Source organism: Suncus etruscus, chromosome 2 (genome assembly GCF_024139225.1).
Source record: "Suncus etruscus isolate mSunEtr1 chromosome 2, mSunEtr1.pri.cur, whole genome shotgun sequence".
In the NCBI taxonomy this organism is placed as follows: domain Eukaryota; kingdom Metazoa; phylum Chordata; class Mammalia; order Eulipotyphla; family Soricidae; genus Suncus; species Suncus etruscus.
In genome coordinates this window covers 980,578-1,007,832 of record NC_064849.1, presented here as the reverse complement: position 1 = coordinate 1,007,832, position 27,255 = coordinate 980,578, and the positions used below count along the sequence as shown (strand labels likewise).

The 27,255-nt window shown below is 52.3% G+C and overlaps 2 protein-coding genes and 1 long non-coding RNA gene across 3 annotated transcripts in view; 2 read left to right on the top strand and 1 right to left on the bottom strand.

The window, feature by feature from the left end:
• Positions 1 to 1,564: 1,564 nt before the first annotated feature.
• On the top strand, positions 1,565 to 1,916 carry LOC126000763 (uncharacterized). Its single transcript, XR_007492856.1, has 2 exons — positions 1,565 to 1,652; positions 1,777 to 1,916. It is a non-coding gene; the product is annotated as an uncharacterized LOC126000763 (long non-coding RNA).
• Positions 1,917 to 7,713: 5,797 nt separating this feature from the next.
• On the bottom strand, positions 7,714 to 23,829 carry COQ5 (coenzyme Q5, methyltransferase). The gene is given in 9 exon segments (XM_049768189.1): positions 7,714 to 7,812; positions 7,814 to 7,843; positions 7,945 to 8,056; positions 9,919 to 10,007; positions 14,230 to 14,336; positions 16,333 to 16,557; positions 19,123 to 19,272; positions 20,217 to 20,597; positions 23,748 to 23,829. Coding segments are annotated over 9 exon segments (1,275 nt in total).
• Positions 23,830 to 24,355: 526 nt separating this feature from the next.
• The window catches only part of RNF10 (ring finger protein 10), a 32,823-nt gene continuing 29,923 nt past the window's right edge, over positions 24,356 to 27,255 (top strand). The window contains exon 1 of the mRNA XM_049767779.1: positions 24,356 to 24,485. Coding sequence (XP_049623736.1) covers positions 24,356 to 24,485 — 130 coding nt within the window. The remainder of the gene's footprint in view (positions 24,486 to 27,255) is intronic.

The following is a 27,255-nucleotide window of genomic DNA, read 5'->3' as shown; positions in this document are numbered from 1 at the left end:
AATTAAGAAAGGCCAGATCTCTATCAACGGGCAGGGCCTTTCCCTTTTACACAACCCACCTGGGTTCGATTCATCATCAGATATGGGAGCTATCCCTATGGTGGTTTATCCAGCATTGCCAGGAGTGATTCCTGAGGGTAGAGCCAGGAGGAACCCTGAAAATCACCGAATGTGGCTCAAAAACCAAAAAGAAAAAAAAAAGGAAGAGTGAGAAGACAGTCAACTATTTAACCAAGTCCTAACCCAACTCCCCCCTTGCCCAGGAGGCCAGCAGCCCCTACTTAAGCAGCCCCTTCAGGAGAGTCTGTAATTTAGGTCACCTCAGTTAAGACTCCCTGAATGAAACCCCTTTGGGGCCAGAGTGCTAGCCCAGCAGCAGGGCCTTTGCCTCATATGCAGCCGACCCAGGACGAATCTGGGTTTGATCCCCTGCATCCCATATGGTCCCCTGAGCCTGCCAGGAGCCATTTCTGATTGCAGAGCCAGGAGTAACCTCTTAGCACCCCTGGGTGTGGCCCAAAACCCAAAGCTAAAAGTTCCTGTAAGTTATCTAAAGATGAGGTTTTCCAATTTTAGTATACGTGATGAGCTTTTCATACCCCAGTTTCTTCTCTTGTCCCCAGATTGCCTATAGAGTTCACCAGTGGGGGCCAGAGGAGCCATAGTACAGCGGGTAATGTGCCCAACCCAGGTTCGAGTCTTCGGCATCCCAGATGGTACCAGAGCCCTTCCAGGAGTCATCCCTGAGCACAGAGCCAGGGATAAGCCCTGCGCACTATGTGCGGCTTCCCCACTTAAACAAAAAGCGAAGGGCGTAAAGGTGTCTTTGCAGGGCTCCGCTCAGCCCCAATACAAACACTATGAAGTTCAATCTGCCTCTATCTCTTTCTTCTATTCTGAGGCCCTTGAGGAGCCCTAAGGAGCCCCAGTTTGCCTGGGATTCCTGCAGTAATACGATCCCTCACGTGAGGATCTTACTAGCAGTAGTGGCATCAGCACTGCAGTCAACCCGGGTTCGATCCCCGGCATCCCCCGGGACCCCCAGAGCCTGCCAGGCTTGATTTCTGAGCAGAGCCAGGAGGAAGCCCTGAGCACCATCCTGTGTGGCAACAGCAACAAAGCAGCAAACTACAACGGAAAGAACCGTCTGAGCCGGGGTGGAGGTGGAGGTGGAGGTGGCGGGCAGCAGGGGCGCAGACAGGCCGCGGCGCCCCCAACTTTGCAGCCCCGCGCCCCGCCTTCGAGAACGCGAACGCAGAATTCTGCCTCTCCATCCCTTCGGAACCTTCTGGTCCCCGGGTTGCATCCTCCCGGCTCCCGCCCCGCCCCGCCCCGCCCCGCCCCGCGCGTGCGGCCGTCGCCGGGGCAACCGACGCCGCGCGCGGGGCATGGTGGGCCGCAACAAAACGCGGGGGAAAGCGCCCGCGGGAAGCGTGGCGCCTCCGAGCCAATGGCGGCGCGCCGGGCCCGGCGCCCGGCCAATCAGGGCGGGCCGCGAGGGGGCGTGGCCGGGCGCGGGGCGTGGCCGGGCGCGAGGCGGCGGCGGCTGGGCGTGCGGCGGGCCCAGATGCGCCACGGCTCCGCGAGCGACGGGTGCGAGCAGCAGCGCCTCTGCCCGGAAGCCCCCCCGCAGCGCCAGCGCCAGCTCCACGGTGAGGGCCGCGGGGCGCCCCCGAACCCGGGCCGCGGGGCGGGAGGCGCGTCCGGGGCGCGCGGGGCTGGCCCCGAAGCCCGCTGAGCCGGGCGCCCTGCCCCGTCCCCCGTTGCGCGTTGCAGGGCAGCCATGTGCGACCGCAAGGCCGTGATCAAGAACGCGGACATGTCGGAGGAGATGCAGCAGGACTCGGTGGAGTGCGCCACGCAGGCCCTGGAGAAGTACAACATCGAGAAGGACATCGCGGCCCACATCAAGAAGGCCAGTGGCGCCGGGGGACCCCCGCCCGCCCCTCTCGGCGCCCGCCCCTTCTTACCCTTTTCGGGGTGGGGGGCCGAGGTGTCCAGGAGGAAAGCCCGCGCGTGCGCCCCAAGAAGGGGGACCCGGCAAAAGACATGATGAAATAGGACATAAGGGGCTTGGGGGGGCTTGTGCGCAGCGCCCCAACCGAGCCCCCTTCCTCTTTGGGGTTCTGGCATCCCCAAGAGCGTGCATGGCACAGATTTTTTAATCATTATTTAATGATTAGTAATTGGGGGGGAGCTGGTGGGGAGGAGGGAGGGATTGCGCTCACAGGCCGAGCCCAGGTGTGGAGGTTTCCAGAAGGAACGCCCCTGCGTTCTTGAAGTAACGGATAAGATAAAGGGTTCGATGCGCTGCCGCCAGGGACAGCCCCAACTTCTTTCCATCCTTCTGGGGCTCTCGCGTGCCCAGCGATCCCGGTCGGGGTCGGGGCTGGCGATAGAGGTGCGGAGAGAGGCTTCCAGAAAGAAGGCCCCTGCCTGCGCTCCGCGAACCGACGCTCCCCCTGGGAAGAGCCAGAGCCTGAAGTTCTCTCTTTCCTTTATTTTTCCCTCATTCCCTAGCTTGGCTGGGGGGAAAGCGCCACCTAGCAACGGTTTCCAGGCTCGCCCGGGGCGCTGTTGGTGCTCCCCCCTCCTTCTGCATGCATTTCCCTGCGTGGATCCATCTGGGTGGCGGCGGGGAGGGCGCTGTGTGGGTGGGTGCAGGCAGCCGGGCCAGGATGAGAGCGCTTGCCAACCTTCCAGGGGAAGGTGGGTGGTGGTGTGGTGATGTGCTGCTCGGTGCTTGGTGGTTAGGGGCTCCTTAAATGACAAGTCTGGAAGGCTGGCAGGGGAGTGCCAACTTCTGGGCTTCTGTTTTCGGGGAGGGTTCCAGTGGAGAACCTGGGAAGGACGGAAGACTTGACGTGGAACAGACATGATACCTTTTTACACACACAGACACACACATACACCACACCACCTTCTTCCCTCTGACAAAAGGCAGCAGCAGAGCTCGCTTCGCCTCTCTGGGTGCGCATGCTGCTCCCCTTAATGGGAACTCAAAAATTTCCATGATGCAGACACTATGTGGAGCCCAATTTTTGCGTGATTCACCGTGAAGTCTTAGAAGAATTTGAGCGAGATTAGCCTCGGCGCCTGCCGGCAGTCACCCAAGCAAAGATGTGAACGTGGGCTTTGAAACCCCCCCCCCCCGCGCCCCCCGGGAACAGGGCAAACTTCCTTCAGTCGTGGAGCAAGCCAGCCTCGTGGGCCAAGATTGATCGGTAGGCATCCGGGTAGATAACAGGAAGGAGGGGCTATGGAATTTCTTTATTTTGTTTTATTTTTTGTTGGTTTTTGGGTCACACCCCGCGCTCAGGAGCTACACCTGGCTCTATGCTCAGAAATCACTCCTGGCAGGCTCCTGGGACCATATGGGATGCTGGGATTCGAACCACCACGGTCCCTCTGCATGCAAGGCAAACGTCCTGCCTCCATGCTATCTCTCCGGCCCCATATGGAATTTCTAATGAAGGGTACAGTTGAATCTGGAGGTTAACAGATTTTGCATCTAACACCTGTGTTTTGTTTCATTTTATTGCCTTTTGAGGGGCCACAGGCTTCACCCAGTTCTGGGCTTGGGGAATCACTCCGGTGCAGTTTGAGGTACTAGGGTTCAGATTGTCCAGTGTGCAAGGCAAGTACCCCATTAGCTGTACTGTGTATGGACCAGCACCTCCAACACCTTTTAAAGGGGAATGGTGGAGTCAACGCAATAGTACAGTGAGTTAAGATTTGATGGCCGGCATCTCATGGTCCCTTCAAGAACTGTCAGGAGTAATTTGTGAGCACAAAGCTAGGAACACCGCTGAGCATTGCTCAGTGTGCCCCCTTCCTCCGAAAACGAACTGGTGTGCCAAATGTCCCTCCTTTCTGGTTTTGGCCCCATGCCCAGTGGTGCTTAATTGCATTCCGGGATCAGCCCTGCACATTAGGGGTGTTGGATACTGAGCCCCAGGGGGGTTGTGTGCAAGGCAAACACCTGCCTGCTAAGACTTAAGACCCTTGGTCTCCCTAAATCAACATTGAGGTGGATTACATACAGTACACATGCAGTAGTATTTTAGTGCATTTAAAAACAAATCTAAAATGTGGACTAGAGGCCGGGAAGGTGGCGCTAGAGGTAAGGTGTCTGCCTTGCATGCGCTAGCGTAGGACGGACCGAGGTTTGATCCCCCGGCGTCCCATATGTTCCCCCCCAAGCCAGGGGTGATTTCTGAGCAGTTAGCCCCTGAGCGTCAAAGGTGTGTGGCCCAAAAAATAAATGTGAGCTGAAGAGAGCACAGCGGTTAGGGCAGGTGTAGTCTCTGACATCCCATAAGGTCTCCCAATCACCAGGAATAATTTCTTGAACATCGTTGGGTAGGTGGACCCCCCCCCCCCCCAAGAAATTAACTTCTAAATTATATAACCGTCCATACTTGTTATTCTGTAAAGTCATCTCAGTGACATTCTGGGCCTTATGAAGATGAAATTATCATAACAAAGCTTCCTGTTTGAAGGCTGCCCTTTCTCGGCCTTCCACCTCCCCGCCCCCCATTTCCATTTTAGTCCAGCGGCAGCAAGTCTGTTTGCATTAATGGCGAATGTAGGCGCCCTGGAACTGGGGAACATTCTTTTGATCATTGGAAAGAATTTGCAGCTTCCAACTGTCCTCCTTCCTGCTTATTCGGAGGCAGAGTCAGACCTCGGTCAAGCCCCGAAGTTCGAGTGGTTTTCATTTTCTTTTCCTCCTTTCTCCCCCAGGAGTTTGACAAGAAGTACAACCCCACTTGGCACTGCATCGTGGGGAGGAACTTCGGGCAGTTACGTGACACACGAACCAAACACTTCATCTACTTCTACCTGGGCCAGGTGGCCATCCTCCTGTTCAAGTCTGGTTAGAAGCATGGACTGTGCCACACCCAGTGATCCATCCAAAACCAAGGACTGCAGCCTCGATTCCAAATAAACCAGAGACTGAAAATCTTCAGCCTTTGCCTAAGGGAACACTCACTCTTCGAACCTTGATTGTGTTGTTTTTGGACGGGATAGCCCCGTACTACTTTGTTGTGGTTATAAAACAATTAGCAAATCAGCTCACATTTGTATTTATTTTCTATTCCAAACCTCCTTTCTGCCCCATGTTTTTTTCTCCTACAACCCTTTCCTTTTCGAAAAAATAAACCTGTTGGAGAAGCTGTGCGTTAGTTTTTAGCCATTGTTTTCGATGAGAGGTTTTCTGCTGTTTTAGGAAATCTTGACCTATTTGCCTTTCTTGGTAAGACTGGCCTTGCATACAGCTGGTCCGTGCTTAGTAAGTCCTGAGTACTACTGTCGCACCCTTTCTATCAAAGGAAAAAAGAACACCCCAAAATATCAGGGCCAGGGCTGGGTAGCATGCTTGGCATGTGAAGGAAGACCAGAGTTTAGTCTTCAGCACCACATACATGAATCTGAACATCAGTTTTAGGCTTCTGGTCTCCTGACCCGACAAACAGTTGCATTGGGGTTCTAGCTTGATCAAGCCCACTGTCTACTGCCAGGAATGGCTGATGTTTAATAGGGCATGCTCCGTTTTGCTTCACTTCAAGGCACTTTGCACAACATCTTGTGGTTAGAGGGGTTGGGCCATAGTGCTCAGGGATCATTCGTAATGATTGCTTAGGGGATCGTGTAGTGTTAGGGGGCTATTGGAGGCTGGCTGTGTTATGTCTTGATCCCACTTCTCCTACAAATTTGGTTCCAGAATTGATTCCTGAATGCCAATGGGTATGCCTTAATCATTTCTGCCAATTTCTCACCAAGGCTCCTCGAAAACTTCACATAAACACATATTTATGCCTCCGTGGGCAGAGCCATAGCATAGTAGGTAGGGCCTTCGTTCTGTACGCAGCTGACCCAGGTTCAAGCCCTTGTTCTCTAAGTCTGCCAGGAGTGATTTTTTTTCTGAGCTCAGGAGTAACCAGAATACTGTCAGGTGTGGCCCCAAAACAAAACACTCATGGCTTCACTTTAACATCAAGCAGTAGACTGGATTAAAAATACTAAAATATTAAATATACTATATTTAAAATATACTTTGTAAATATAAAATATATATTTAAAAATATACTAAAAATAGGGTTCAGAAAGATGACAGCGGTGGGACAATTGCCTTGCACGCGGCTGGCCCAAGGGCGACTGGGTTTGATTGGTATTCCATGTGGTCCCCCAGCCTGCTCGGGGTGACTTCTGAGTGCAGAAGCCAGGAATGGCCCCCGAGAACCGCCAGGTGTGGCCCAAAAACCAGCCAAGCAATCAGTCAATAAAATTTAGGAAAAAACATATAGATACTAAAAATAGCTAGGAGCCAGAGCCATAGTATGACCATCAGGGCACTATTAACCCAGGTTCAATTTCCAGGACCACATACCGTCCCCAGAGCATGGCCAAGAGTGATTCCTGAGCACAAAGTAAAGAGTACCACCAGGTGGTTGTCCCAAAACAAAATATAATAGCTAGGGGACAGGGAACTAGTACAGGGGTTAAGTACATAGGCCTTGCTGTAAGCATTAAACAACTAGGAAGTGCCAAGAGGGACCCCAGGCCCCAAAATAACCCAAGGCTGGGCCAGATAGCGCAATAAGCTGGGAGTGTGCCTTATGTGTAGGAGGAAGGAGTGCAATTCCCATCACCCAAAGTCCTCCACCACTGCCGGTGTGATCCCCAAACAAAAGAAGACAAGTTCTCTCAGCCCCTGAGAACTGGAGGTGGGAGGTTAGTTAGACAAGATAAATATTCAACCTTTATTTGTTATGAAACCCCTTTTGACATCTGGATTCTCTACAAGCAAGAATCTGCTTGTAGATTTAACAAGGACCGATTATTTATTTTCACGACAGACGCTGATTTAAAGATGAGAACAATGGGGGCCGGAGAGATAGCATGGAGGTAAGGCGTTTGCCTCTCATGCAGGAGGTCATCGGTTCGAATCTCGGCGTCCCATATATGGTCCTCCCGTGCCTGCCAGGAGCAATTTCTGAGCCTGGAGCCAGGAATAACCCCTGAGCACTGCCGGGTGTGACCCAAAAAACCACAAAAAAAAAAAAAAAAAAAAAAAAGATGAGAACAATGTATTTGGGGCTGGATCAATAGTACAGCGGGGAAGGCACTTGCTTGCCTTGTCCGAGGTCAGCCAGGTCTTATCTCCGGCATCCCATATGGTCCTCTGAGCACTGCTAGGAGTGATCCTTGAGTGGAGAGCCAGGAGGAAGCTCTGAGTACCACTGAGTGAGACCCCCACACAAAAAAATTTTTTAGTCAAAGCATAATAGTAGTGATTATAAGCTCTGGGTCTTGGGTCTTGCTTCACCAACAGTGAAGGCCACAGACTGACTCAGTGACAGCTAGGACATATTTTAGTTGCAATAAATCATTAGATTCAAATGATTCTGAAGGCAGTACAGTCCTAAAATAGGCTCCAAATATACTTAAAAAAAAAAAAGAAGAGCTAGTTAGTACTGGTTTCCCTCGACCACACACTACACAACCGAGAAAAATAGAAGTTGAGCAAAAATCAGATGCTAAATATGGTGTGTGTGAGGGACATGGAGAGTGCCCCCTGATGAAAGCTGCAGTAAAGGGACCAGGAGCCCACAGAATTCCAAGGGCAGCTGTTTCTGCTCTGGTCTCTCGAGACGCTGTCCTCAGTTCCAGGCCTCAGAGGGGACGTGAGTGGCTCGTGTGCCCCCTTCACCTGTTCCAACCTTCCACAGGTGTCAGAGCTTTAAAGCCAGAATGAATGGCCACAATGCCTGACGTCAGACTCTGGTAAGTCGCCTTCAAAAAACCAGGCATCTTCTATCATTTCTTTGAACTCTTCCTAAAACAAACGAACAAACAAAAGAAAAGGACCTCAGAGGATGATGCAGGGTTCAACTCGAGGAACAGGCTGGGTTTTCTCGTGAATGGCAGAGTCCGTACCTGACATGGGAACCTCGGATACTTTCCACAAAGGTATTGGTAGGATTTCCAGTCGCCCGCAATGACCTCTCCCAAGACAGGAATGACCTGGAAACTGTACAGGTCATAGAGTCTGGACAGAAAGGCAGAAGGTCACCGCTAGCGCAGACCCCTCACTTCCCTAAGGAAAGGCAACAGGGCTGGAGCTGGAGTGACGCACTGCAGGAAAAGTGCTTGTCTCGGGCCGGAGCGATGGCACTGCCGTAGGGCATCTGCCTTGCACGTGGCCAACCCGGGACGGACCCAGGTTGGATCCCCAGCATCCCATATGGTATCCCGAGCCTGCCAGGAGTGATTTCTGAGTGCAGGGCCAGGAGGAAACCCTTGAGCACTGCCAGGTGTGGCCCAAAAACTAAAAGCAAACAAAAGTGCTTGTCTTCCTGTAGCTGACCAAGGTGTGACCCTTGTTACCCCATAAGGTGCCCCTCCCCACTGCCAACAGTAATTCCAGAGCCAGGAATTCCTTGAGCATTGCTGGATGTGGCCCCAAAATAAAACAAAAAAGTATTCATTAAGAAAATAGCAGGGGGGGGGCCGGGCGTGGGTGGCGCTGGAGGTAAGGTGCCTGCCTTACCTGTGCTAGCCTAGGACGGACCGCGGTTCGATCCCCCCGGCGTCCCATATGGTCCCCCAAGCCAGGAGCGACTTCTGAGCGCATAGCCAGAAGTAACCCCTGAGCGTCACCGGGTGTGGCCCAAAAACCAAAAAAAAAAAAAAAGAAAATAGCAGGGGCCGGGAAGGTGGCGCTAGAGGTAAGGTGTCTGCCTTGCAAGCGCTAGCCAAGGAACGGACCGCGGTTCGATCCCCCGGCGTCCCATATGGTCCCCCCAAGCCAGGGGCGATTTCTGAGCACATAGCCAGGAGTAACCCCTGAGCGTCAAACGGGTGTGGCCCAAAAACCAAAAAAAAAAAAAAAAAAAAAAAAAAATAGCAAGGGTTGGTGAGGTAACTAGATAACTCAACCAATAATCAATATTGAGTCTATACTTTGTATGGCAGGAGGCCCGGGATCAATTCCCATACCACACAGTGCCCCAGGTACTGCTGTGTGGCTCCAAACAACCCCCAAAGGACCCCCAATAAAAAGACAACCTCCCAAAACACTTAGCCTTTAGCTACTGGTTCGAGGGGCTTCAGGCCTGGACTTCACTTAGAACTAATTGGCCTCTGGGCTGTCACCATGACTCTGAAACGCTGAACTGCAAAGCTGTGTTTATAGTTCACTAGTCTGTCTTCCTTCCTTTCTCCCTCCCTCCCTCCCTCCCTCCCTCCCTCCCTCCCTCCCTCCCTCCTTCCTTCCTTCCTTCCTTCCTTCCTTCCTTCCTTCCTTCTTTCTCTCTCTCTCTCTCTCTCTCTCTCTCTCTCTCTCTCTCTCTCTCTCTCTCTCTCTCTCTCTCTCTCTCTCTCTCTCTCTCTCTCTCTCTCTCTCTCTCTCTCCCTCCCTCTCTCTCTCTCTTTCTTTCTTTCTTTCTTTCTTTTTGTTTTTGGGCCACACCCGGCGGTGCTCAGGGGTTACTCCTGGCTGTCTGCTCAGAAATAGCTCCTGGCAGGCACGGGGGACCATATGGGACACCGGGATTCGAACCAACCACCTTAGGTCCTGGATTGGCTGCTTGCAAGGCAAACGCCGCTATGCTATCTCTCCGGGCCCTTTCTTTGTTTTTATTTATTTACTTATTTATGTGTTTTTGGTTTTTAGGCCACACCTGGTGGCGCTCAGGGTTACTCCTGGCTCTGTGCTCAGAAATCGTTCCTGGCAGGCAAGGGGACCACATGGGATGCTAGGATTCGAACCACCCTCAGTCCTGGATCGTCTGCTTGCAAGGCAAACATCCTATCACCGTGCTATCTCTCTGGCCTCTGTTCTTTCCATTTCTGAACAGCTAATCTCCGACAAGACCATGAGAATAAAGCCCCATTAGTAACCATACCAACCTGGATAAAAGGGGATTGTTCACTTGGCTAAATTCCAGACACAGAAATCGTCCGCCTGGCTTCAGGACTCGATGGGCCTCCTGGAGTACCTGAGAAACAGAGCAGACCTCTCTGACTTTTATTTTTTGGCCACATCCAGTGGTGTTCAGGGGTTACTCTTGGTTCTAAACTCAGGAATCATACCTGGTGGGGCTTGGGGGAGCCATATGGGATGCTGGAGATCAAACCCAGGTCAGCCATGTGCAAGAAGGCCTTAGCCACTGGGCAAGCTCCAGCTCCAGACCACACCGCCTAGCAACTAGGGGCCACACCTATTGGACTTACTCCGGACTCTGGACTCCGGGATCACCCAGGCAGGGCTAAGATCATTTGGGGTGCCAGAGATCAAACCCAGTCAGCTGCGTGTAAGGCAAGTACCCTGCTCACTATACTATATGACCTCTTGGACTTCTCCTTAGCCAGATGTTTCTCAAGTTCACTAAGCCAGAATAGCCTTAATTTCTGTATGCAGAATCCAGTTTCTCACGGACCCTTTTTTTAAATTCTCAGTTGGGAAGCTATAATAGCTGAGATAATCCTAAAATATCCTGAACTTTCCAGGCGTTCTGCCCATAAAGAAAAAAAGACTTGTTAGTTATTTGGTGGCTGGGTGAGCTTGGGCTGCACCCAAAAGTAATCAGAGCCACTCCTGGCTCTGTCTGGACCCAAGGGGTCACTCCTGGAGGTGCTTGGAAGATCACGGAGAGTGAGGATAAAACCAGCTGAGTGGTACAAGCCCAAAGAGAGCAATTTTGGAATTATTCATCCACATTGCTTTGGGAAACTTCTCAAGTGTCATTATTTTACTTCCAAGAATCTACCTCAGGGGTCTCAAACTCAATTTACCTGGGGGCTGCAGGAGGCAAAGTCGGGGCGAGGCACGCCGCATAAGGTATTTCGCTGACCGAATATTCGCAATAAAAAATCACATTAGTAAGAAAAAAAAAAATCTCAAAAAATCGCATTAAACATTTGCATACCCCGAACGGAACTGCTCGGGGTCTGCGAATGTTTAATGCGATTTTTTTCTTACTAATGTGATTTTTATTGTGATTATTCAGTAAGTGAATAATCGCAAATACTGCTATATTTGAAGGCTGGCCGCGGGCCACAAAATGTTGTACAAAGATACGGGCCGGGAGTTTGAGACCCCTGATCTACCTTATAAGGGGCTGGAAAGATAGCCTGGAGGTAGGGCATTTCCCATGCATGCAGAAGGAGGTGGTTCGAAGAATCCCAGCATTCCATATGGTCCCCCAAGCCTGCCAGGAGCGATTTCTGAGCACAGAGCCAGGAGGAACCCCTGAGCGCTGCCGGGTGTGACCCAAAAACCCAAAAAAAAAAAAAAAATCTCGGGGCCAGGGCGGTGGCGCTGGAGGTAAGGTGCCTGCCTTGCCTGCGCTAGCCTAGGACGGACCGCGGTTCGATCCCCCGGCGTCCCATATGGTCCCCCAAGAAGCCAGGAGCAACTTCTGAGCGCATAGCCAGGAGTAACCCCTGAGCGTCACAGGGTGTGACTCAAAAAACCAAAAAAAAAAAAAAAATCTACCTTATAAAAATATGACTACTGTAGAAAAGATGCATATGAGTTTTGACGGCAGTGCTATCTAGTACAGAATTAGAAGCATTTTAATCATTAATGAGTCTAGAAGACATTATACGATGTAAATCTATGCAAATGGAATCTATGCAGCTACTATAAAAGGAAGGGGCAAGTCATAAGACAGGAAGAAGTGGGGCTAGACTGATGGGACAGTGGGCAGGCACTTGCCTTGAGTGCAACTGAATGAACTGGGTTCAGTCCCTGGTATCACACATGGTTGGCCCCTGAGCACTGCCAGAATTAGTTCTTGAGCACAGAGCTACGAGTAAGCCCTGAACACAGCCCTGACCACAGCCAGGTGTGGTCCAAGCCCCTCAAAACAGGCGAAGAGACAGCTTAAAAGGTAAGATGCGGGGCCGGGTAGGTGGCGCTGAAGGTAAGGTGTCTGCCTTACAAGCGCTAGCCAAGGAAGGACCGCGGTTCGATCCCCCGGCGTCCCATATGGTCCCCCCAAGCCAGGGGCGATTTCTGAGCACATAGCCAGGAGTAACCCCTGAGCGTCAAATGGGTGTGGCCCAAAAACCAAAAAAAAAAAAAAAAAAAAAAAAGGTAAGATGCTTGCCTTGATGTAGCTGACACATTCTCAGCACCACTTATGGGCCTCTGAGGACATCTAGGAATGAGTCCTGAGCTCCCTGAGTTGTGATGCCCTATCCTCTGAAACTTTATTTAATTAATTAATTAATTAATTAATTAATGTTTTTGGGTTACTCCTGGCTCTATGCTCAGAAATCGCTCCTGGCAGGCTCAGGGGACCATATGGGATGCCGGGATTCGAACCACCAACTTTCTGCATGAAAGGCAAAAGCCTTACCTCCATGCTATCTCTCCGGCCCCAAATAAAATTTATTTTAAATAAAATAAATAAAGTTAGGACTGGTGCAATAGCACAACAGGTAGGGTGTTTGTCTTGCATGTGGCTGACCCAGCTTAGATCCCAGCATTCCATATGATCCCCGAGCCTGCCAGGAGCGATTTCTGAGCACAAAGCCAGGAGTATCACTTTAGTGCCAAGAAAACAAACAAAATAATTAAAAAAAAAAAAAAGAAAGTAAAATTTGGGGCTGGAGAGATAGTACAGCAGACAGGGTGCTTGCCTTGCACGCAGCCAACCCAGTTCCAATCCAGGCAACCTATTTGGTCCCTTAATCACAGCCAGAGCGATCCTAAGTGAAGACCCAGATGCAACTGCAGAACATCACTAGGTCTGGCCCAAAACAAAACAAAAGAGGGGAGGGGCAGGAGAGATAACATGGAGGTAAGGAGTTTGCCTTGCATGCAGAAGGACGGTGGTTCGAATCCCGGCATCCCATATGGTCCCCCGAGCCTGCTAGGAGCAATTTCTGGGTGAAGAGCCAGGAGTAACCCCTTACTGATGCTTGGTTTGACCCAAAATTAAAAAAAAAAAAAAAAAAGAAGAAGAATGAATCTAATCAGCATCATATTGGCTGTCACACCCAAAGCAGTGACACAGAAATTAGGGCCCACTAGGCAGAAATGAAATCGATAACTTTGTGTATTGTCTTCAAAAGCTTTGGAGGGAATTTAACAGTAGAAGTCCAAAGGGCTTTATTCAGATTGAGTCAAACATTTCCTTCTTCCCAGAGAAAACCCAAAAATCTTGCTACCTGCTGCCAAGTTATGTCTGAGTGTCTTTTTCTCTGCTGCCTTGGCGAGGCTTCAGACTGGCAAACTCACGGGGTGAGCTGACTTTACTAGTGAGAGGAAACAGAATAAAACATCAGAGCAAGACTGTTAAGTCTGGGCTGGAGAGACAGTACAGCTGGGAGGGCACTTGCCTTGCAATGCGGTTGAGCTGAGTTCGGTCCCCAGCATCTCTGAGCACCACCAGGAGGAGTAATTCCTGAGCACAGAACCAGGAGGAATCCTTGAGCACTGCTGGGTTTAAACCCTCCCCGCCAAAAACCAAGGAAACCAAAAAAGAAAAAGTGTTAAGTCTGGCTGGAGAAAGAGAGTCTCAAAGATGGAAATAAAATCCGTCACTGTGTCCACTGGGAATTTACTTGAGGGGAATTTCCTAAGTGGCACCCAGCAGGCTTGGGCCCCTCCTGGCGATTCTCCTGGGATTTAGCGTGAGGACCCGAGGCTAAGAGGTGGCTCAGGACTTGTAGGTCTGAGGATTATTATCCCAGTCACTCGGCACTGCCATTGCGGTTCCGATGTTGGGGGGCCATGTTGTGCTAGAAACAAAACTGGCATAGACTGCATGCCAAGCATGCACAATAACCACTGGACTATCTCTTTGGACCCTGGTGTTTTGACTTGTTTTCAATGCTGGACCCAAAATGAGCGACCTAAAGCATAGAAGCCGCAGCAAAGTTACCACTCTACTCCATGTCCTTCCTTTTCTTTTGTTTTTTGGGTCACACCTGGCAGTGCTCAGGGTTCCTCCTGGCTCTACGCTCAGAAATTACTCCTGGCAGGCTCAGGGGACCATACGGGATGCCGGGATTCGAACCAATGACCTTCTGCATGCAAGTCAAACAACTTACCTCCATGCTATCTCTCCAGCCCCATCTTCTCCATGTCATTCTACCTTCAGGAGCAGGGCCAGCAAACCATTGTCCCCTCATTTTCCTCACTCACTGGGGAGTCATTCCATTAGGAACATCCTGAGTCATGTAAGCTGAGCACACAGTCCCTCCTACCTGGTCGATGTGTGTGGTGTTCCGGATCCCGAAGGCAATCGTGTAGAAGTCAAACTTGTCGTCGTCGAAGGGCAGCTCCTCAGCATCGCCCACAACCCATGAAAGCCCTGGAAGAGAAAACGGGGAGTGGCTCAGTCCAGGGGACACTTCTTCCGCACAGGGCAAGAGTCAAAGCTGTTGGGTGGGGGACCGGTCGGACAGCACAGCAGTAGGACGTTTGCCTTGCACACGGTTGATGCAGGATAGACCGAGGTTCAACCCCCGGCATCCCATATGGTCCCCCGAGTCTGCCAGGTGTGATTTCTTTTTTTTTTTGTTGATGTTTTTGGGCCACCGGGTGACGCTCAGGGGTTACTCCTGGCTCTGCGCTCAGAAATCACTCCTGGCTTGGGGGACCATATGGGACACTGGGGATTCGAACTGTGGTTTGTCCGAGGCTAGCATGGGCAAGGCAGATGCCTTACCACTTGTGCACTGCTCCGGCCCCCAGGAGTAACCCCTGAACACTGCCAGGTGTGGCCCCCCCAAAAAACAAAGCAAAACAAAATGAAAGCTGACAGGCCAGTATGAGAATCCTGGAATTTAGACAGTCGGGCAGAAATGTGGGCCACCTACATACACACCCCTTTGGGGCCAACTTCTGAAGTAGGGGTATGTCTGTGAGAATCAGCTCTTGGCTCTGTGGAACTGTGTGCAGATACTGAGTGGCCCAAAATCCACCCCCGACTGTTTTTTTCTTTTTTTGGTTTGCTCAGAGATTACTCCTGGCTCTGCGTTCAGAAATCGCTCCTGGCAGGCTCAGGGGACCATACGGGATGCCAAAATTCGAACCACCATCCGTCCTGGATCGGCTGCAAGCAAGGCAAACGGCCTACCGCTGTGCTATCACTCTGGCCCCAGATACTTGATATTTTGTAATAGTAGTTGTTGTTGCTGTAAAGCTATTACAAACAGGGTTCCATGAACCAGGGAGGAGAAAGGACTCAAGTTAGAGGACAGGTGGTTTTTGCCTATATAGTTGGGGTCCAAGGCAGAAGGGCAGAAAGAATTCCAGACACGGAACATGCCCAATGGTCCCATCCTTGCTCTCTGTTGTTTTCGGGACCTCGTGCTGAGCTGGAGAGAAGGAAACTGTCTGCAGTAGGAGGATGGAGACATAGTGGCTTTGTCTAGAAGACGGTGACTGCCTGTTGCCTTCGGACTGGAACTGCTGGCTAACAAAGAGCTCTTCAGCTCGAGGCCAAGGGGCCTGCTGTTCTTCTAGGTGGTTCGGTCTGAGTGGGAGGAGGCCTGGAGTTGAAACAGCCCAACACACGTCACTCCTGGGTGGACACGGGAGTTGCTAGCATGGGGCTGGAGCACAGGGCTGGCTGCAGAGTGTGCTGCGCCTGGAAGAGGGCAGTGTCGAGGCTTGGAGGAGCTGCCTTGGAATCAGTACTTTCATTGGATAAAATGGGAGGGAAAGAATTAAAAAAAATTTGGGGAGGACCAGCAGATAGGTTTGCCTGGCACACAGCCAAACCGAGTTCGATCCTCAGCATCTCATAGCGTCCCCTAGTGGGCCAGGAGTGATTTTTGAGCACATAGCCAGGAGTAACCACTGAGCGCTGCAAAGTATGGCTTCCTCCCCCAAAAAGAGTAAAAAAATGGGGGGGGGGGGATTATCATATCTGAGAGTGCTCAGGCTTGGGGGACCAGAAGGGATACTGGGGATCTAACCTGGGCCTGCCACTCTGGCCCCCACACAAAGGATTTGCAACACTGCCTCAAGCTAAGTAAGCTTTGAAAAGCTGGAAAACAAGGCGTCAATCTACATTTTGTATTTTCTTGTTTTTGCTGTTATTGTTACTGTTGGTTTTTGGGCCACACCCTGTGGTGCTCAGGGGCTCCTCCTGGCTCTGCACTCAGAAATTGCTCTTGGCAGGCTTGGGGGACCAAATAAAATGCCGGGATTCAAACCACCATCTGTCCCAGATTGGCTGTGTGCCAGGCAAATGCCCTGCCACTGTGCTATCACTTGGGCCCCCACATTTTGTGTTTTCTAGCAGAGAAACACACGGTCCTTACCCTCCCTCCCTGTCGCTCAGTGGCTGCAGCACTCACCGGCTCCGTATTCGTGGCTTCGAGCTTTCTGCTTCCCAATCTTGAGCATCTCCTTGTTGATGTCGCACACCACGGCCCGGGAGCCGCCCAGGGCGTCCTCGTCCTCCTTCTGGTACTTGCGGGCAATTTCTTCCCAGGATAAGTTCTGCTGGGCTCGTAACTGCCGCTTCAGTTTCCTCTGCTGCTGCGCCTGAACGTAGCTGAGGAAGCGGAAGGCAATGTCACCTGTCGGGAAGGAAGGCACAACACCGAGGGCTGAGGCGTGGAGTCTGAAAAGGAAATGTCCAGGCTGCAGCCAGAGGACAGTGGGGAGGGCGCTTGCCTTGCACGCGGTTGGCCCAGGTTCAATTCCCAGCACCGTAGAGGGTTACATGGTACATGGCTACTTACTTCAGCAAAAACTTATATTTTTAATTTATGAGCCACACCCAGTGGCATTTAGGGGTTACTCCAGGCAGTTGTGGAAGACCATGTGGGATGCCGGAGATAAATATGGATTGGCTGCATGCAAGGCAAATGCCCTCCTCACTATGTTATAGCTCTGGTCCCACAAACTCTTTTGGCGGGGTTTTGAGTCACAACGGCAGCACTCAGGGATTACTCCTGGCTCTGTGCTCAGAAATCACCCCTCAGGGCTGGAGAGATAGCACAGCGGTAGGGCATTTGCCTTGCATGCAGAAGGACGGTGGTTCGAATCCCAGCATCCCATATGGTCCCCCGAGCCTGCCAGGAGCGATTTCTGAGCATAGAGCCAGGAGGCCCATATGGGATACTGGAGATCGAACCACCGTCCTTCCTGGATTGGCCGCACGCAAGGCAAACGCCCTATCGCTGTGCTCTCTCTCCAGACCCCCAGAAACTTCTATTTATAGCAATTGTTTAACTTCTAAGAATTTAAGAGAAAAAACAACCAAGCTTCTACAAAATTACATAAGTGATACACAAACCTGTTTTAACTATAAAATGACTCAATACCTAAATATAAATAGAACAGCACATCCTTCCCCCCACGGCCCCCAGATACAACAAGCTTAGAGACAGGGAGTGCATCCTTCTAGTCTTTTCTAACTTCGTGAAAGCAATATCAGGGAGAGGTAAAAACAAACAATAATCCCCTGCCGGGGCTAGAAAGATAACTCAGTGGAGAGGGCATTTGCCTTGCATTCAGCAGACCAGAGTTCGAGTCCCGGAATCCCATTTCTGAGCACAGAGCCAGAAGTAACTCGAGCGCTGCATGGTGTGGCCCAAAAACAAAAACAAAACAAATAAACCCCTGCCAAAACCAAGAAACAATACATATACATATATATTTTTCCCTCACTCTCATTTCCTAAATAAAACTATTTTATTTTATTATTTATTAACTACTTTTATTAATTTTTTATTTCTGACTGTGCTCAGGACTGACTCATAGCTTTATGCTCAGGGATCATTCCCGGGGGTCTTTGGGGAATATATGTGCTTCTACAATAGAACCAGAATTGACTATATGCAAGTTCTTTAACCCCTGGATCGGTCTCCAGTCCTTTGGGGCCAGACCAAGTAGTGTTCCAGTGTTGTGTATGTAAATATTTTGGGGGATTACTATGTTGCTCACCCTAATCTGATTAGGTGATTGTGCCCTACCCTAGGGTGTGACCTGGCATTCTGCCCCCACCCTAGGGTAGGACCTGATTCTGCTTCCACCATTGGTTGGTATCTGATCCCACCATTGGGTGGGACCTGACTCTGGACTATAAGAGCAAGGGTCTGTGGAAGGCGAGAGGCTTTTGCTGGATGGAACTGAATCGGAGTCTTTGGACTTCAGTTTTGTCCATCCGAATAAAGCAAATATTTCCACGAGCCTGATTGTCTGCGAGCTGTTTACCCGCCGTTTCACCTCAGAACCGTGGGCTAGACAGGGTGGCAGACACGTGCTCCGAGCTGGAAGAAAAGGGCCTCATTCTCCATCCCTCCATCAGTCAACCTCTTCAGGGGCTGTCCTGCTACATTCCAGGTTTACTCCAAACTCTGTGCTCAGAGATCACTTCTGGCAGGTTCAGGGGACCATATGGGGTCCCAAGGATCAAACCTGGGTCAAATGCCCAAACAAAGTCAATGTCCTACTCACTATGCTATCTCTCAGTCCCTATAAATTGATTTGGGGGCAGTGGGCCACAGCCAGAAGTGCTCAGGGTTTGGCTCTGAGTTCTGAAATCACTCCTGGAGGGCTCGGGGACCATATGTGTTGCTGAGGATTAAAGCTGGGTCGGCCATGTGCAAGGCCAATGCCCTCTCCGCTGTGCTACTGCTCTGACCCCTAGAAGTTGACCTTTTTGGGGCTGGAGTGGTGGCGCAGGGTGTAAGGCATCTATCTGCGTTGTGCACTCTAGCCTAGGACGGGCCACGGTTCGATCCCCTGGCATCCCATATGGTCCTCCAAGCCAGGAGTGATTTCTGAGCATATAGCCAGGAGTAACCCGAGCGTCACGGGATGTGGCCTAAACAAAACAAAACAAGTTGACCTTTTGTTTTGTTTTGGGGGCATACCTGGTGGTACTCAGGGGTTACTACTAGCTCTGTGCTCAGAGATCGCTCCTGGCAGGCACTGGGAACCATATGGGGTGTCAGGATTTGAACTACCATCCTTCCTGGATCTGCTGCTTGCCAAGACAAAAGCCCTACCACTGTGCTATCTCTCCAGCCCCTAGAAGTTGACTTTTAATTATCAGCTTCTTCAAGTGGTAGGTGAGATAGCTCATTTCTATAGAAGGTGCATGGTGCGTTGTGAGGACGTGCACTGGACATTACCTGTGCCTCCAGCAACATCGAGGAGCTGGGTCCCCGGAAGCGGATGCATCTTCGACAGCAGCAAATCCTTCCAAACTCGGTGGATGCCCAGACTCATCATGTCATTCATCACATCGTATTTCTTGGCCACACTTTCAAACACCTGGTAGACTGACATGGGAGGAAGACGCACCAGTTACTCTTGGAAAAAGTAATTCTTTAAGGTGTTCAATGAATCTGGGCCAGAGTGATAGTACAGTGGGTATGGCGTTTGACAGCAGGAACCGAGTCAGGTTCCATCTCCGGTTCCCCATATGGTCTCCCAAGAACCTCACGGAGTCATTCCTGAGTAAAGAGCCAGGAGTAACCCCTGAGCATCACCAGATATCACCAAGCTTTTTGGAGGGTCCACACATGGCAGTACTCAGGGCTAACTTATTCAAGACTCTGTGCTCAGAAATCACACCTGGCAGTGTTCAGGGTACCGTATGTGATATCAGGCATTGAAACCAGGTTGGTCACATGGAAGGCAAATGTTTTACCAGCTTTTATTACCTCTCCAGTCCCCCACAATATTTACTTTATTTTATTGTGGTTTTGGGGCTAAATCCGGCGGTGCTCAGGGGTTACTCCTGGCTTTGCATGAGAAATTGCTCCTGGCAGGCTCCGGGGACCCTATAAGATGCTGGGGACCTGGTGGGCTGTGCACAAAACAAACCCCTACCCTGCTGTGCTATAGCTCTGGCCCCTACTTAAATTTAAATTTTGATTTCCTCAAGTATAACTCGGCATAACAAAAACCATCAAGGGAGACTGGGATAAGAATGGGGGGCTCTGCAGGGTGCCTCGCATCTCAAAAACACTCGATGCACGGCACTTAGCGAGAATGGCAGTGCCTCTGCGGGATCAGGCCGGGAGTGGGGAATCCCAGTGGGCTTAGCTCAGCACTAGCAGGGCGTTAAGTCAGTCCTAAACCACTTTTACTTCGGCCATCGCAATGTGTCCCCAGCCATTGACAACTGCAACCAGCGCAAACTCGTCCGTGAGCACGGCGCTGCCATCGCTCCAAACTCGAAATCCGCCCCCGGCCCGGCCCGGCCCGGCCCGGCCTCCACCTTTGCCGCTCTTCTCCTCCTCCTTCACGGTCTCGAACCCGAAGTGCGTCTCGGCCGCCCGCGCGCCCTGGGAGCGGCACCGCACGCCCGGCGGCCCGAGCAGCGGGGACCACGGGGCCCACCGGCGGCCGCAGCAGCCCCGTAGCGCGCGGCCGATGGGGGCCGCCATCTTGGTCGGAGTGACAGCGGGCGGCAACGCGCACGCGCCGGAAGCGACGGCGGCCGCGAGGGTCCAGCTTCCTCGAAGACGGCCGTCGCCCTCCAGGGCTTGTTCCTGCGGCCGAGGCGCTAGCACGGCGGCGGGGCGGGCGTTCGCTTCGCAGGCGGCCGGCCGGGACGGGCCCCGGTTCGATCCCCGGCGTCCCCCAGGGTCCCTCGAGCCTGTCGGGAGCCTGTTTCTGAGCGCAGAACCCGGAGGAGCCCCTCAGTGCCGCCGGGTGTGGCCCCAACGTGAAACAACACAACATTTAGGGAGCTTGTTTGATATGAGCTCTTCACACCCCAATTTCCTCTCTTGTCCCCCGATTGACTACAGAAGTCACCCATGGGGCATTCGCCAGGTCAGCAGTGGGGGCCAGAGCAATCAGCAAGCAAGCCCTGAGCGCTGTGTGTCTCACACACACACACACACACACACACACACACACACACACACACACACACACACACACACCATTAACAAGGAGCAAAGGGTAAGGATGGAATTGCAGGGTCCCCTCAATCAAGCCCTGAGCACTGTGTGTGGCTTCCTACACACACAACACGCACACACACACCCCACACACACACACACCCCACACCCCACACACCATTAACAAAGAGCAAAGGGTAAGGATGGAATTGCAGGGCCCCCTCTCCTCCAATAAAGACATCAGTTGGTCCAATCTGTCTCTTCTCTTCCCACGCCTTTTTAAGGAGCCATTAGAAGGGTCCCCCCGATTTCCTCTCGATGCCTTGGATTCAGTTGGCTGTCCATTATAAAAATGCCTGAGAGAAAATTAAAAATTAAAATTAATGAAATAACAATGATTGGGGATTGATTTAACGTCCTTTTTTTGGGGGGGAGGGTCACAAGATCCAGAGCATTAGCACATGCTTTGCATGAAGACAACCCAGGTTTGATTCCTGACATCTTATATGATCCCCTGAGCCTGCCAGGCTTAATTTCTGAGTTAAGAGCCAGGAGTAACCCCTGAGCACTGCCAGTGTTGTGTGGCCCAAAAACTGAAAGGAAAAAAATAAAAAAGAGTCCTAATTGGCAGATAAGTAACTTGTTTCTTTAGGGTAGAAAGGGAAACCCGAGGCCAGGTGTGGAGAAAACGTCAAGGTTAAAACATTTATTCTCGTAACATTGTTGTCCTTAAGAATCACCTGGTTTGCTCTTTCAGATACATATTTCTGGGCCTCAACTGCCAGAGATTTGGAATCAGTAAGTTTGTTTTTGTTTTGTGCTACCCCTGACGGATGCTTGGGGCTGTTGTAGGCTCTCCTTGGAAGTCTCAAAGAATTACGTGTGTGACAGGAATGAAGAGCAGGAGAGATAGCACAGCAGTGGGGCGAGGAATGAACAGGGCCCCCTGCATGCAAGCTATGTGCTCCAGACCGTGTGACTCTCCTTCCCACCCCTGGATGAGGAAACCTGATATGGCTACTGGAAATCTTTTGCTTATGTGAGGGAGGAGTGGTGAGATAGGAGTTACCGTGGTGGTGGGATGGCTAGCCCTGCTATGCTGAACATGTTTGGGTTTTGTTTTGTTGGTTTTGGGGCCACACCCAGCAGTGCCCAGGAACCACTCCTAGGGTGCTTGGGAGACCATTTGGGTACTGAAGTCACACAATCACACTCAAAGGGCCCTGGGCAAGCTTAAGTTCCGAACCCTCTTTGTTATCACTCTGCCACTCACCTTCACTGGCTTCTGGTATATTTTCTCTATCCAATTAGCATAACGTGGTCATGTTACTGTAACACCCCAGCCCCCCCCCCCTTATGTCTGGGTGTTTGGGCCCACAGCTGGGACACACTCTCTCTCCCTCCCCACTTTTATCTTTTTTTTTTTTTTTTTTTGGTTTTTGGGCCACACCCGGCGATGCTCAGGGGTCACTCCTGGCTGTCTGCTCAGAAATAGCTCCTGGCAGGCACGGGGGACCCTATGGGACACTGGGATTTGAACCAACCACCTTAGGTCCTGGATCCGCTGCTTGCAAGGCAAAGGCCACTGTGCTATCTCTCCGGGCCCCTCACTTTTATCTTTCTTTTTTTTTTTTTTTTATCTTTTTTAAGAAAAATGTTCTTTCTTTGTTTGTTTGTTTTTGGGTCACACCCTCCCGCATTCAGGGTTACTCCTGGCTTTGAGCTCAGAAATCCCTCCTAGCAGGCACAGGGGTGGGTGGGATCATATCTCCCCACTTTTATCTTTTTTAAGAAAAATTTTGTTTGTTTGTTTGTATTTGGGTCACACCCTCCCACATTCAGGGTTACTCCTGGCAGGCACAGGGGTGGGTGTACCATATCTCCCTGCTTTTATCTTTTTTTTTTTTTTTTTTTTTGGTTTTTGGGCCACACCCCTTTGATGCTCAGGGGTTACTCCTGGCTATGCGCTCAGAAGTCGCTCCTGGCTTGGGGGACCATATGGGACACCGGGGGATCGAACCGTCCTAGGCTAGTGCTGGCAAGGCAGACACCTTACCTTTAGCGCCACCGCCCGGCCCCGCTTTTATCTTTTTTAGGAAAATTTTTGTTTGTTTGTTTTTGGGTCACACCCTCTCATCACATTCAGGGTTACTCTTGGCTTTGCGCTCAGAAATCCCTCCTGGCAGGCACAGGGATGGGTGGGATCATGTCTCCCCACTTTTTTCATACTGCGATTTGCACTCCTTTGAACGAAGGGGTTCCATGCATGTCCCTTCATAATCAAATGCCCCAATTTTTGTTATTGGTTTGGGGGACATATTTGGCGCTATTCAGGGGTTACTCCTGGCTCTTAACTCAGTGATCACTCCTGGTAGGTCCGAGAGAATCAAGTGGGAACCCAGGAATCAAATCCAGTTTGATTTCGTGCAAGGCAAGTGTCCTACCTGCTGTTCTATCTATCAGGCCCCACTAAGGCCTCAATATCATCGTGTTTAGAACCGTTTGTACTCAGCACAATTAAATAAAATATCATTCGTGACCTATGTAACTCAATAATCAACAAAACGATATATGAAGTGCCATGATGTTAAATATAAGATGTTGGGCTGGAGCAATAGCACAGTGGCTAGGGCCTTTGGCTTGCAAGCAGCCAACCGGGCTCTCTGACATGCCGTAGGGTGCCCCGAACCTGCCAGGACTCATTTCTGAGAGCAGGTCCAGGAGAAAGCCCTGAGAACCACTGGGATATACTCATGATCACTATTACTAGGACTTTGAATAAGACCCATACATCATCCTAATAGTCGCAGGCTGCACGACAAGCAACCCCGCGGTGTTTCTACGTCCGGGCGTATTCTAAACAGAGTCTAGAGTCTAGAAGACTCTATTTCAGCCCGAACTTGGACTACAAGTCCCGTCGTGCAGTTCGCGCCCCGGAACGTCGGGGCGTCGGGACCCGGATGCGGCGGCCGCGGACTCCATCTCCCGGCGTGCCCCGCGCGCGCGGCCCCTATAAAAGCTCCATCCGGGTTCCCGGCGCCGCTGTCCGGCGACTCGTCGCCATTCCGAGAGCAGCTCGGCCTAGCGGCGCGCGTCGCGGGGCTCGCGAGTCGGAGGCGCCGGTCGCCGGCCCCGGGGGAGCGAAGCAGCCGTCGCCGCTGCCCCGCGGCGGGAGAGCGAGTCCGTCCGGCCGGCCGGCGGGGCCCGCGCAGCCCTCTCGCCGCCGCCCTCCGCGCGGATCCCCGCCAGGCCCGGCCCGGACGTCGCCTCGCCTCGCCTCGCCTCGCCTCCGCCCGCCAGGCCGCCGCCGGGTCCTAGCGCCCGCCGCCGCCCTCCGCCGACCGACTGACAGACAGATCGACGACCGGCCGAGCCCGGGAACATGTCGCCATGAAGGCCGCCGCCCGCCCCCGCCGCCGCCGCCGCCCGCCGCCGGCCCCGAGCGCCATGAGCCTGGGTCCCCGCCGCGCCCGCCCCGCTCCGATCGCCGCCGCCGCCGCCCCCGCGGATGCCGCTGAGCCCCGCGCCCGCCTGCGCCGCCCCCTGCGCGCCCGACATGGACAGGGCCGGCGCGCCCAGCGCCGCCTCCGCCTCCGCCTCCTCGGCCGGCCCGGCCGCCGAGTCTAAGCCCAAGAGCGGTGAGGACGCCCCCCTTCGCCCGCTCGCACTCGCGATGGGGCGCCCCTTCTCTCCCCTCCCTCTTTCCCTGCTGGGGCGGGACGCAGGACTGGCCTCCGCTTGCTTCGTTTGATCCGATGGTCTTCATTCTCCAGATCCCGCCTTCCCCTTCCTTGCACGCCCCCCACTCCCCCGAGTTCACGGGGTGCCGACCCTTTGGCGGCACGACCCCCTGGTCCCTCGGCACCCATTAGCTTCGACACGCACACAGACACACACCCCTCTTTTTGCACACACCCTCTGGAGCAGCGCCCGCTACTCTTTCATCTCACACCCGTGTCTAGGCACGATCCTTGGGTCCATTTTGGCTTTTGGGTCTGGGCCACGCCCAGCAGCGCTCAGGGTCACTCACTCCTGGCTCTGAGCTCCGGGGGACCGATGGGACGCTGGGGAGGGAACCCAGGGCCGTCCAAATGCTCGCCCTAACTCGGCGCTGTCCTTCGCTCCGAGCCCCCCTTGTGTCCGTCCGTCTTGCGGACCAGGAGACTGAGGTTTAGAAAAGGTGAGATCATTCGCAGGCAGGCCCAGATGCCTTGGCCTGGCCGTCCGCCTCCCCAAGTGGTTGGGCCCTTCAAATTGAGGGAATTACCGCCGGGGTAGGTGTTGGGTGTAAACGAGAGGAGGAGGTGGAGGGCGGTTTTAATGTATTGGGACCTGACGTTGACTTCACCGGACAGGCCTCTCGACCCGCCCCGTCCCGTCCCGTCCAGGCGTTGGGTTTGTAGGCTCCGGATTCAGCCTCAGCCTCTTTTCAAAGACCCGCAGTACCTGCTTTTCTCAATGGTCTGTGCTCAAGGTGGAGAGAACAAAAGGGAGCTGCAGTAGCTTTAAGAGCCTTCCTAGGAGCGGGCTTGCTGCCTGCTGGACTAAGTACACACCAGGCCTGTTTGTTTGTGTTCGTGGACCCAGGGAGTGTTCCTCTTCCAGGGCAGATTTTGGCAGCGCGGCTGTGGTCACGCCTCTCAGGATCGTGGCTGTCACGACGATAAGGCCGTCCCCATGTGGCAGGGCCTGGGCTCGGCTTCCACCTGTTACCACACTCACTCACCCGGTCTGCTGGACGGAATGGGTTCCAGCTCCCAAAAGAGCAGGCCCAGAGATCGGGAGGTCGTTGGCAGTCTTGCAAGTTCTATCCTTAAAAAGCTCGCAGACTCAGTTCTCTTTGTATCAGGATTCTATCAGGAGGCATGGGGAGGCGGCACTGTGGCTGTGTGGCAGGAAGGGGACCTTTGGGGATCCCCAGTGAAGGTCTGGGTGTTCAAAACTTTTTTTTTTTTTTTTTTTTTTTTTGGTTTTCAGCTGTGACGCTCAAGGTTTCTCCTGGCTATGTGCTCAGAAATCGCTCCTGGCTTGGGGCACCATAGGAGACGCCAGGGGATCGAACTGCGGTCTGTCCTAGGCTAGCGCTCGCAAGCAGACGCTTTATGGCATGCGCCACCACTCCGGCCCCAAAACTTTTTCTTTTTGGTGTTGGGCCACACCCGGCGGTGCTCACAGGTTATTCCTGTCTCTGCGCTTGCTCAGAAATCTCTCCTGGCAGGCTCAGAGAACCTTATGGAATGGCGGGGATCCATCTCGGCTCTGTTCCAGTCAGCAGCGTGCAAGGCAAACGCCCTACTGCTGTGCTGTCCCTCCAGCCCCTGTTCAAAACTTTTTTAAGATTTAAAAACTGTCAGGACTGTCTGAAGACAAAAACTGTAAAGGCCAATCAGTCATTTGAGTGCAGAGTTTGCCAGATGGAGCGAACTTGCGTTTTACCTGTTGTGCCAGGATCTCAAGTGGAGCTCAGCTGTTTGGATAAGAAATACTTTGAAAAAGCTAAGGCGGGGAGGTGGGGTGCATGACTTGCCTGCTGCCCACCCATGTTCTATCCCCGGCATCCCATGTGGCCCCCCCCACCCCAGCATGAGCGCTTCCTGGAGGCATCACTGAGTGTAGAGCCGGGGCTAACCATCGACTACCACCAGGTGTGTGTCTGCAAAACTTAGACAATAAACACCCCCAAAACAAAAGTAAATCGGGATTAGTGGTGCCTTTCAGGCCTCCTCAGGCAGTAAGTAGCATAGAAATTAATTTGGGGGGTCGACTTGGGTTTGATCTCTGATATTCCGTAGGATCCCCAAGCATTGGCGGGCATGATTCCTTAGTGCAGAGCCAGAAGTGATCCCTGCGCATCCTCCCTAAGATTTCCCCCTAAAAACATTAACTTTGGTGTTTTGTGAGCATATGACTTGATCACTCAGATTCCCTTTAGCATTCTAGGCGTCATTCTTCCTGGCTGGGGTTGGAGCTGGATCTCTGTGTAGGTGATATGATTGATTTGCTATTTCACTTTTACTGTTACCAGGCATTAAAGATACTCATTTTGATATCTCCAGAGATCTGATTCTGCAACTACATTTTTGAGGATCCTCTTTTTTTCGGGGGGGGGGGGGGGGTTGGGGACGGCCACATCTGGCGCACTCGAGTTACTCCTGGCAGGTTCAAGTACCTTGTGGGATGCCTGGAATTGAAACCGGGTCTGTCCCGGGTTGGCCGAGTACAAGGTAAACGCCATACCGCTGTGTTACCTGTTCGGCCCCTTCCAGGTTCCTTCTTTAGGCCACTAATGTATGATCATGAATTAGCTGTAGTAAATACTTTCAGTTTTCTGTTTTTTGGTTTTTTGTTTCTTGCTTGTTTGTTTATTTTGGCCACATCTTGTGGTGACTTCTGACATGAAATCTGTTC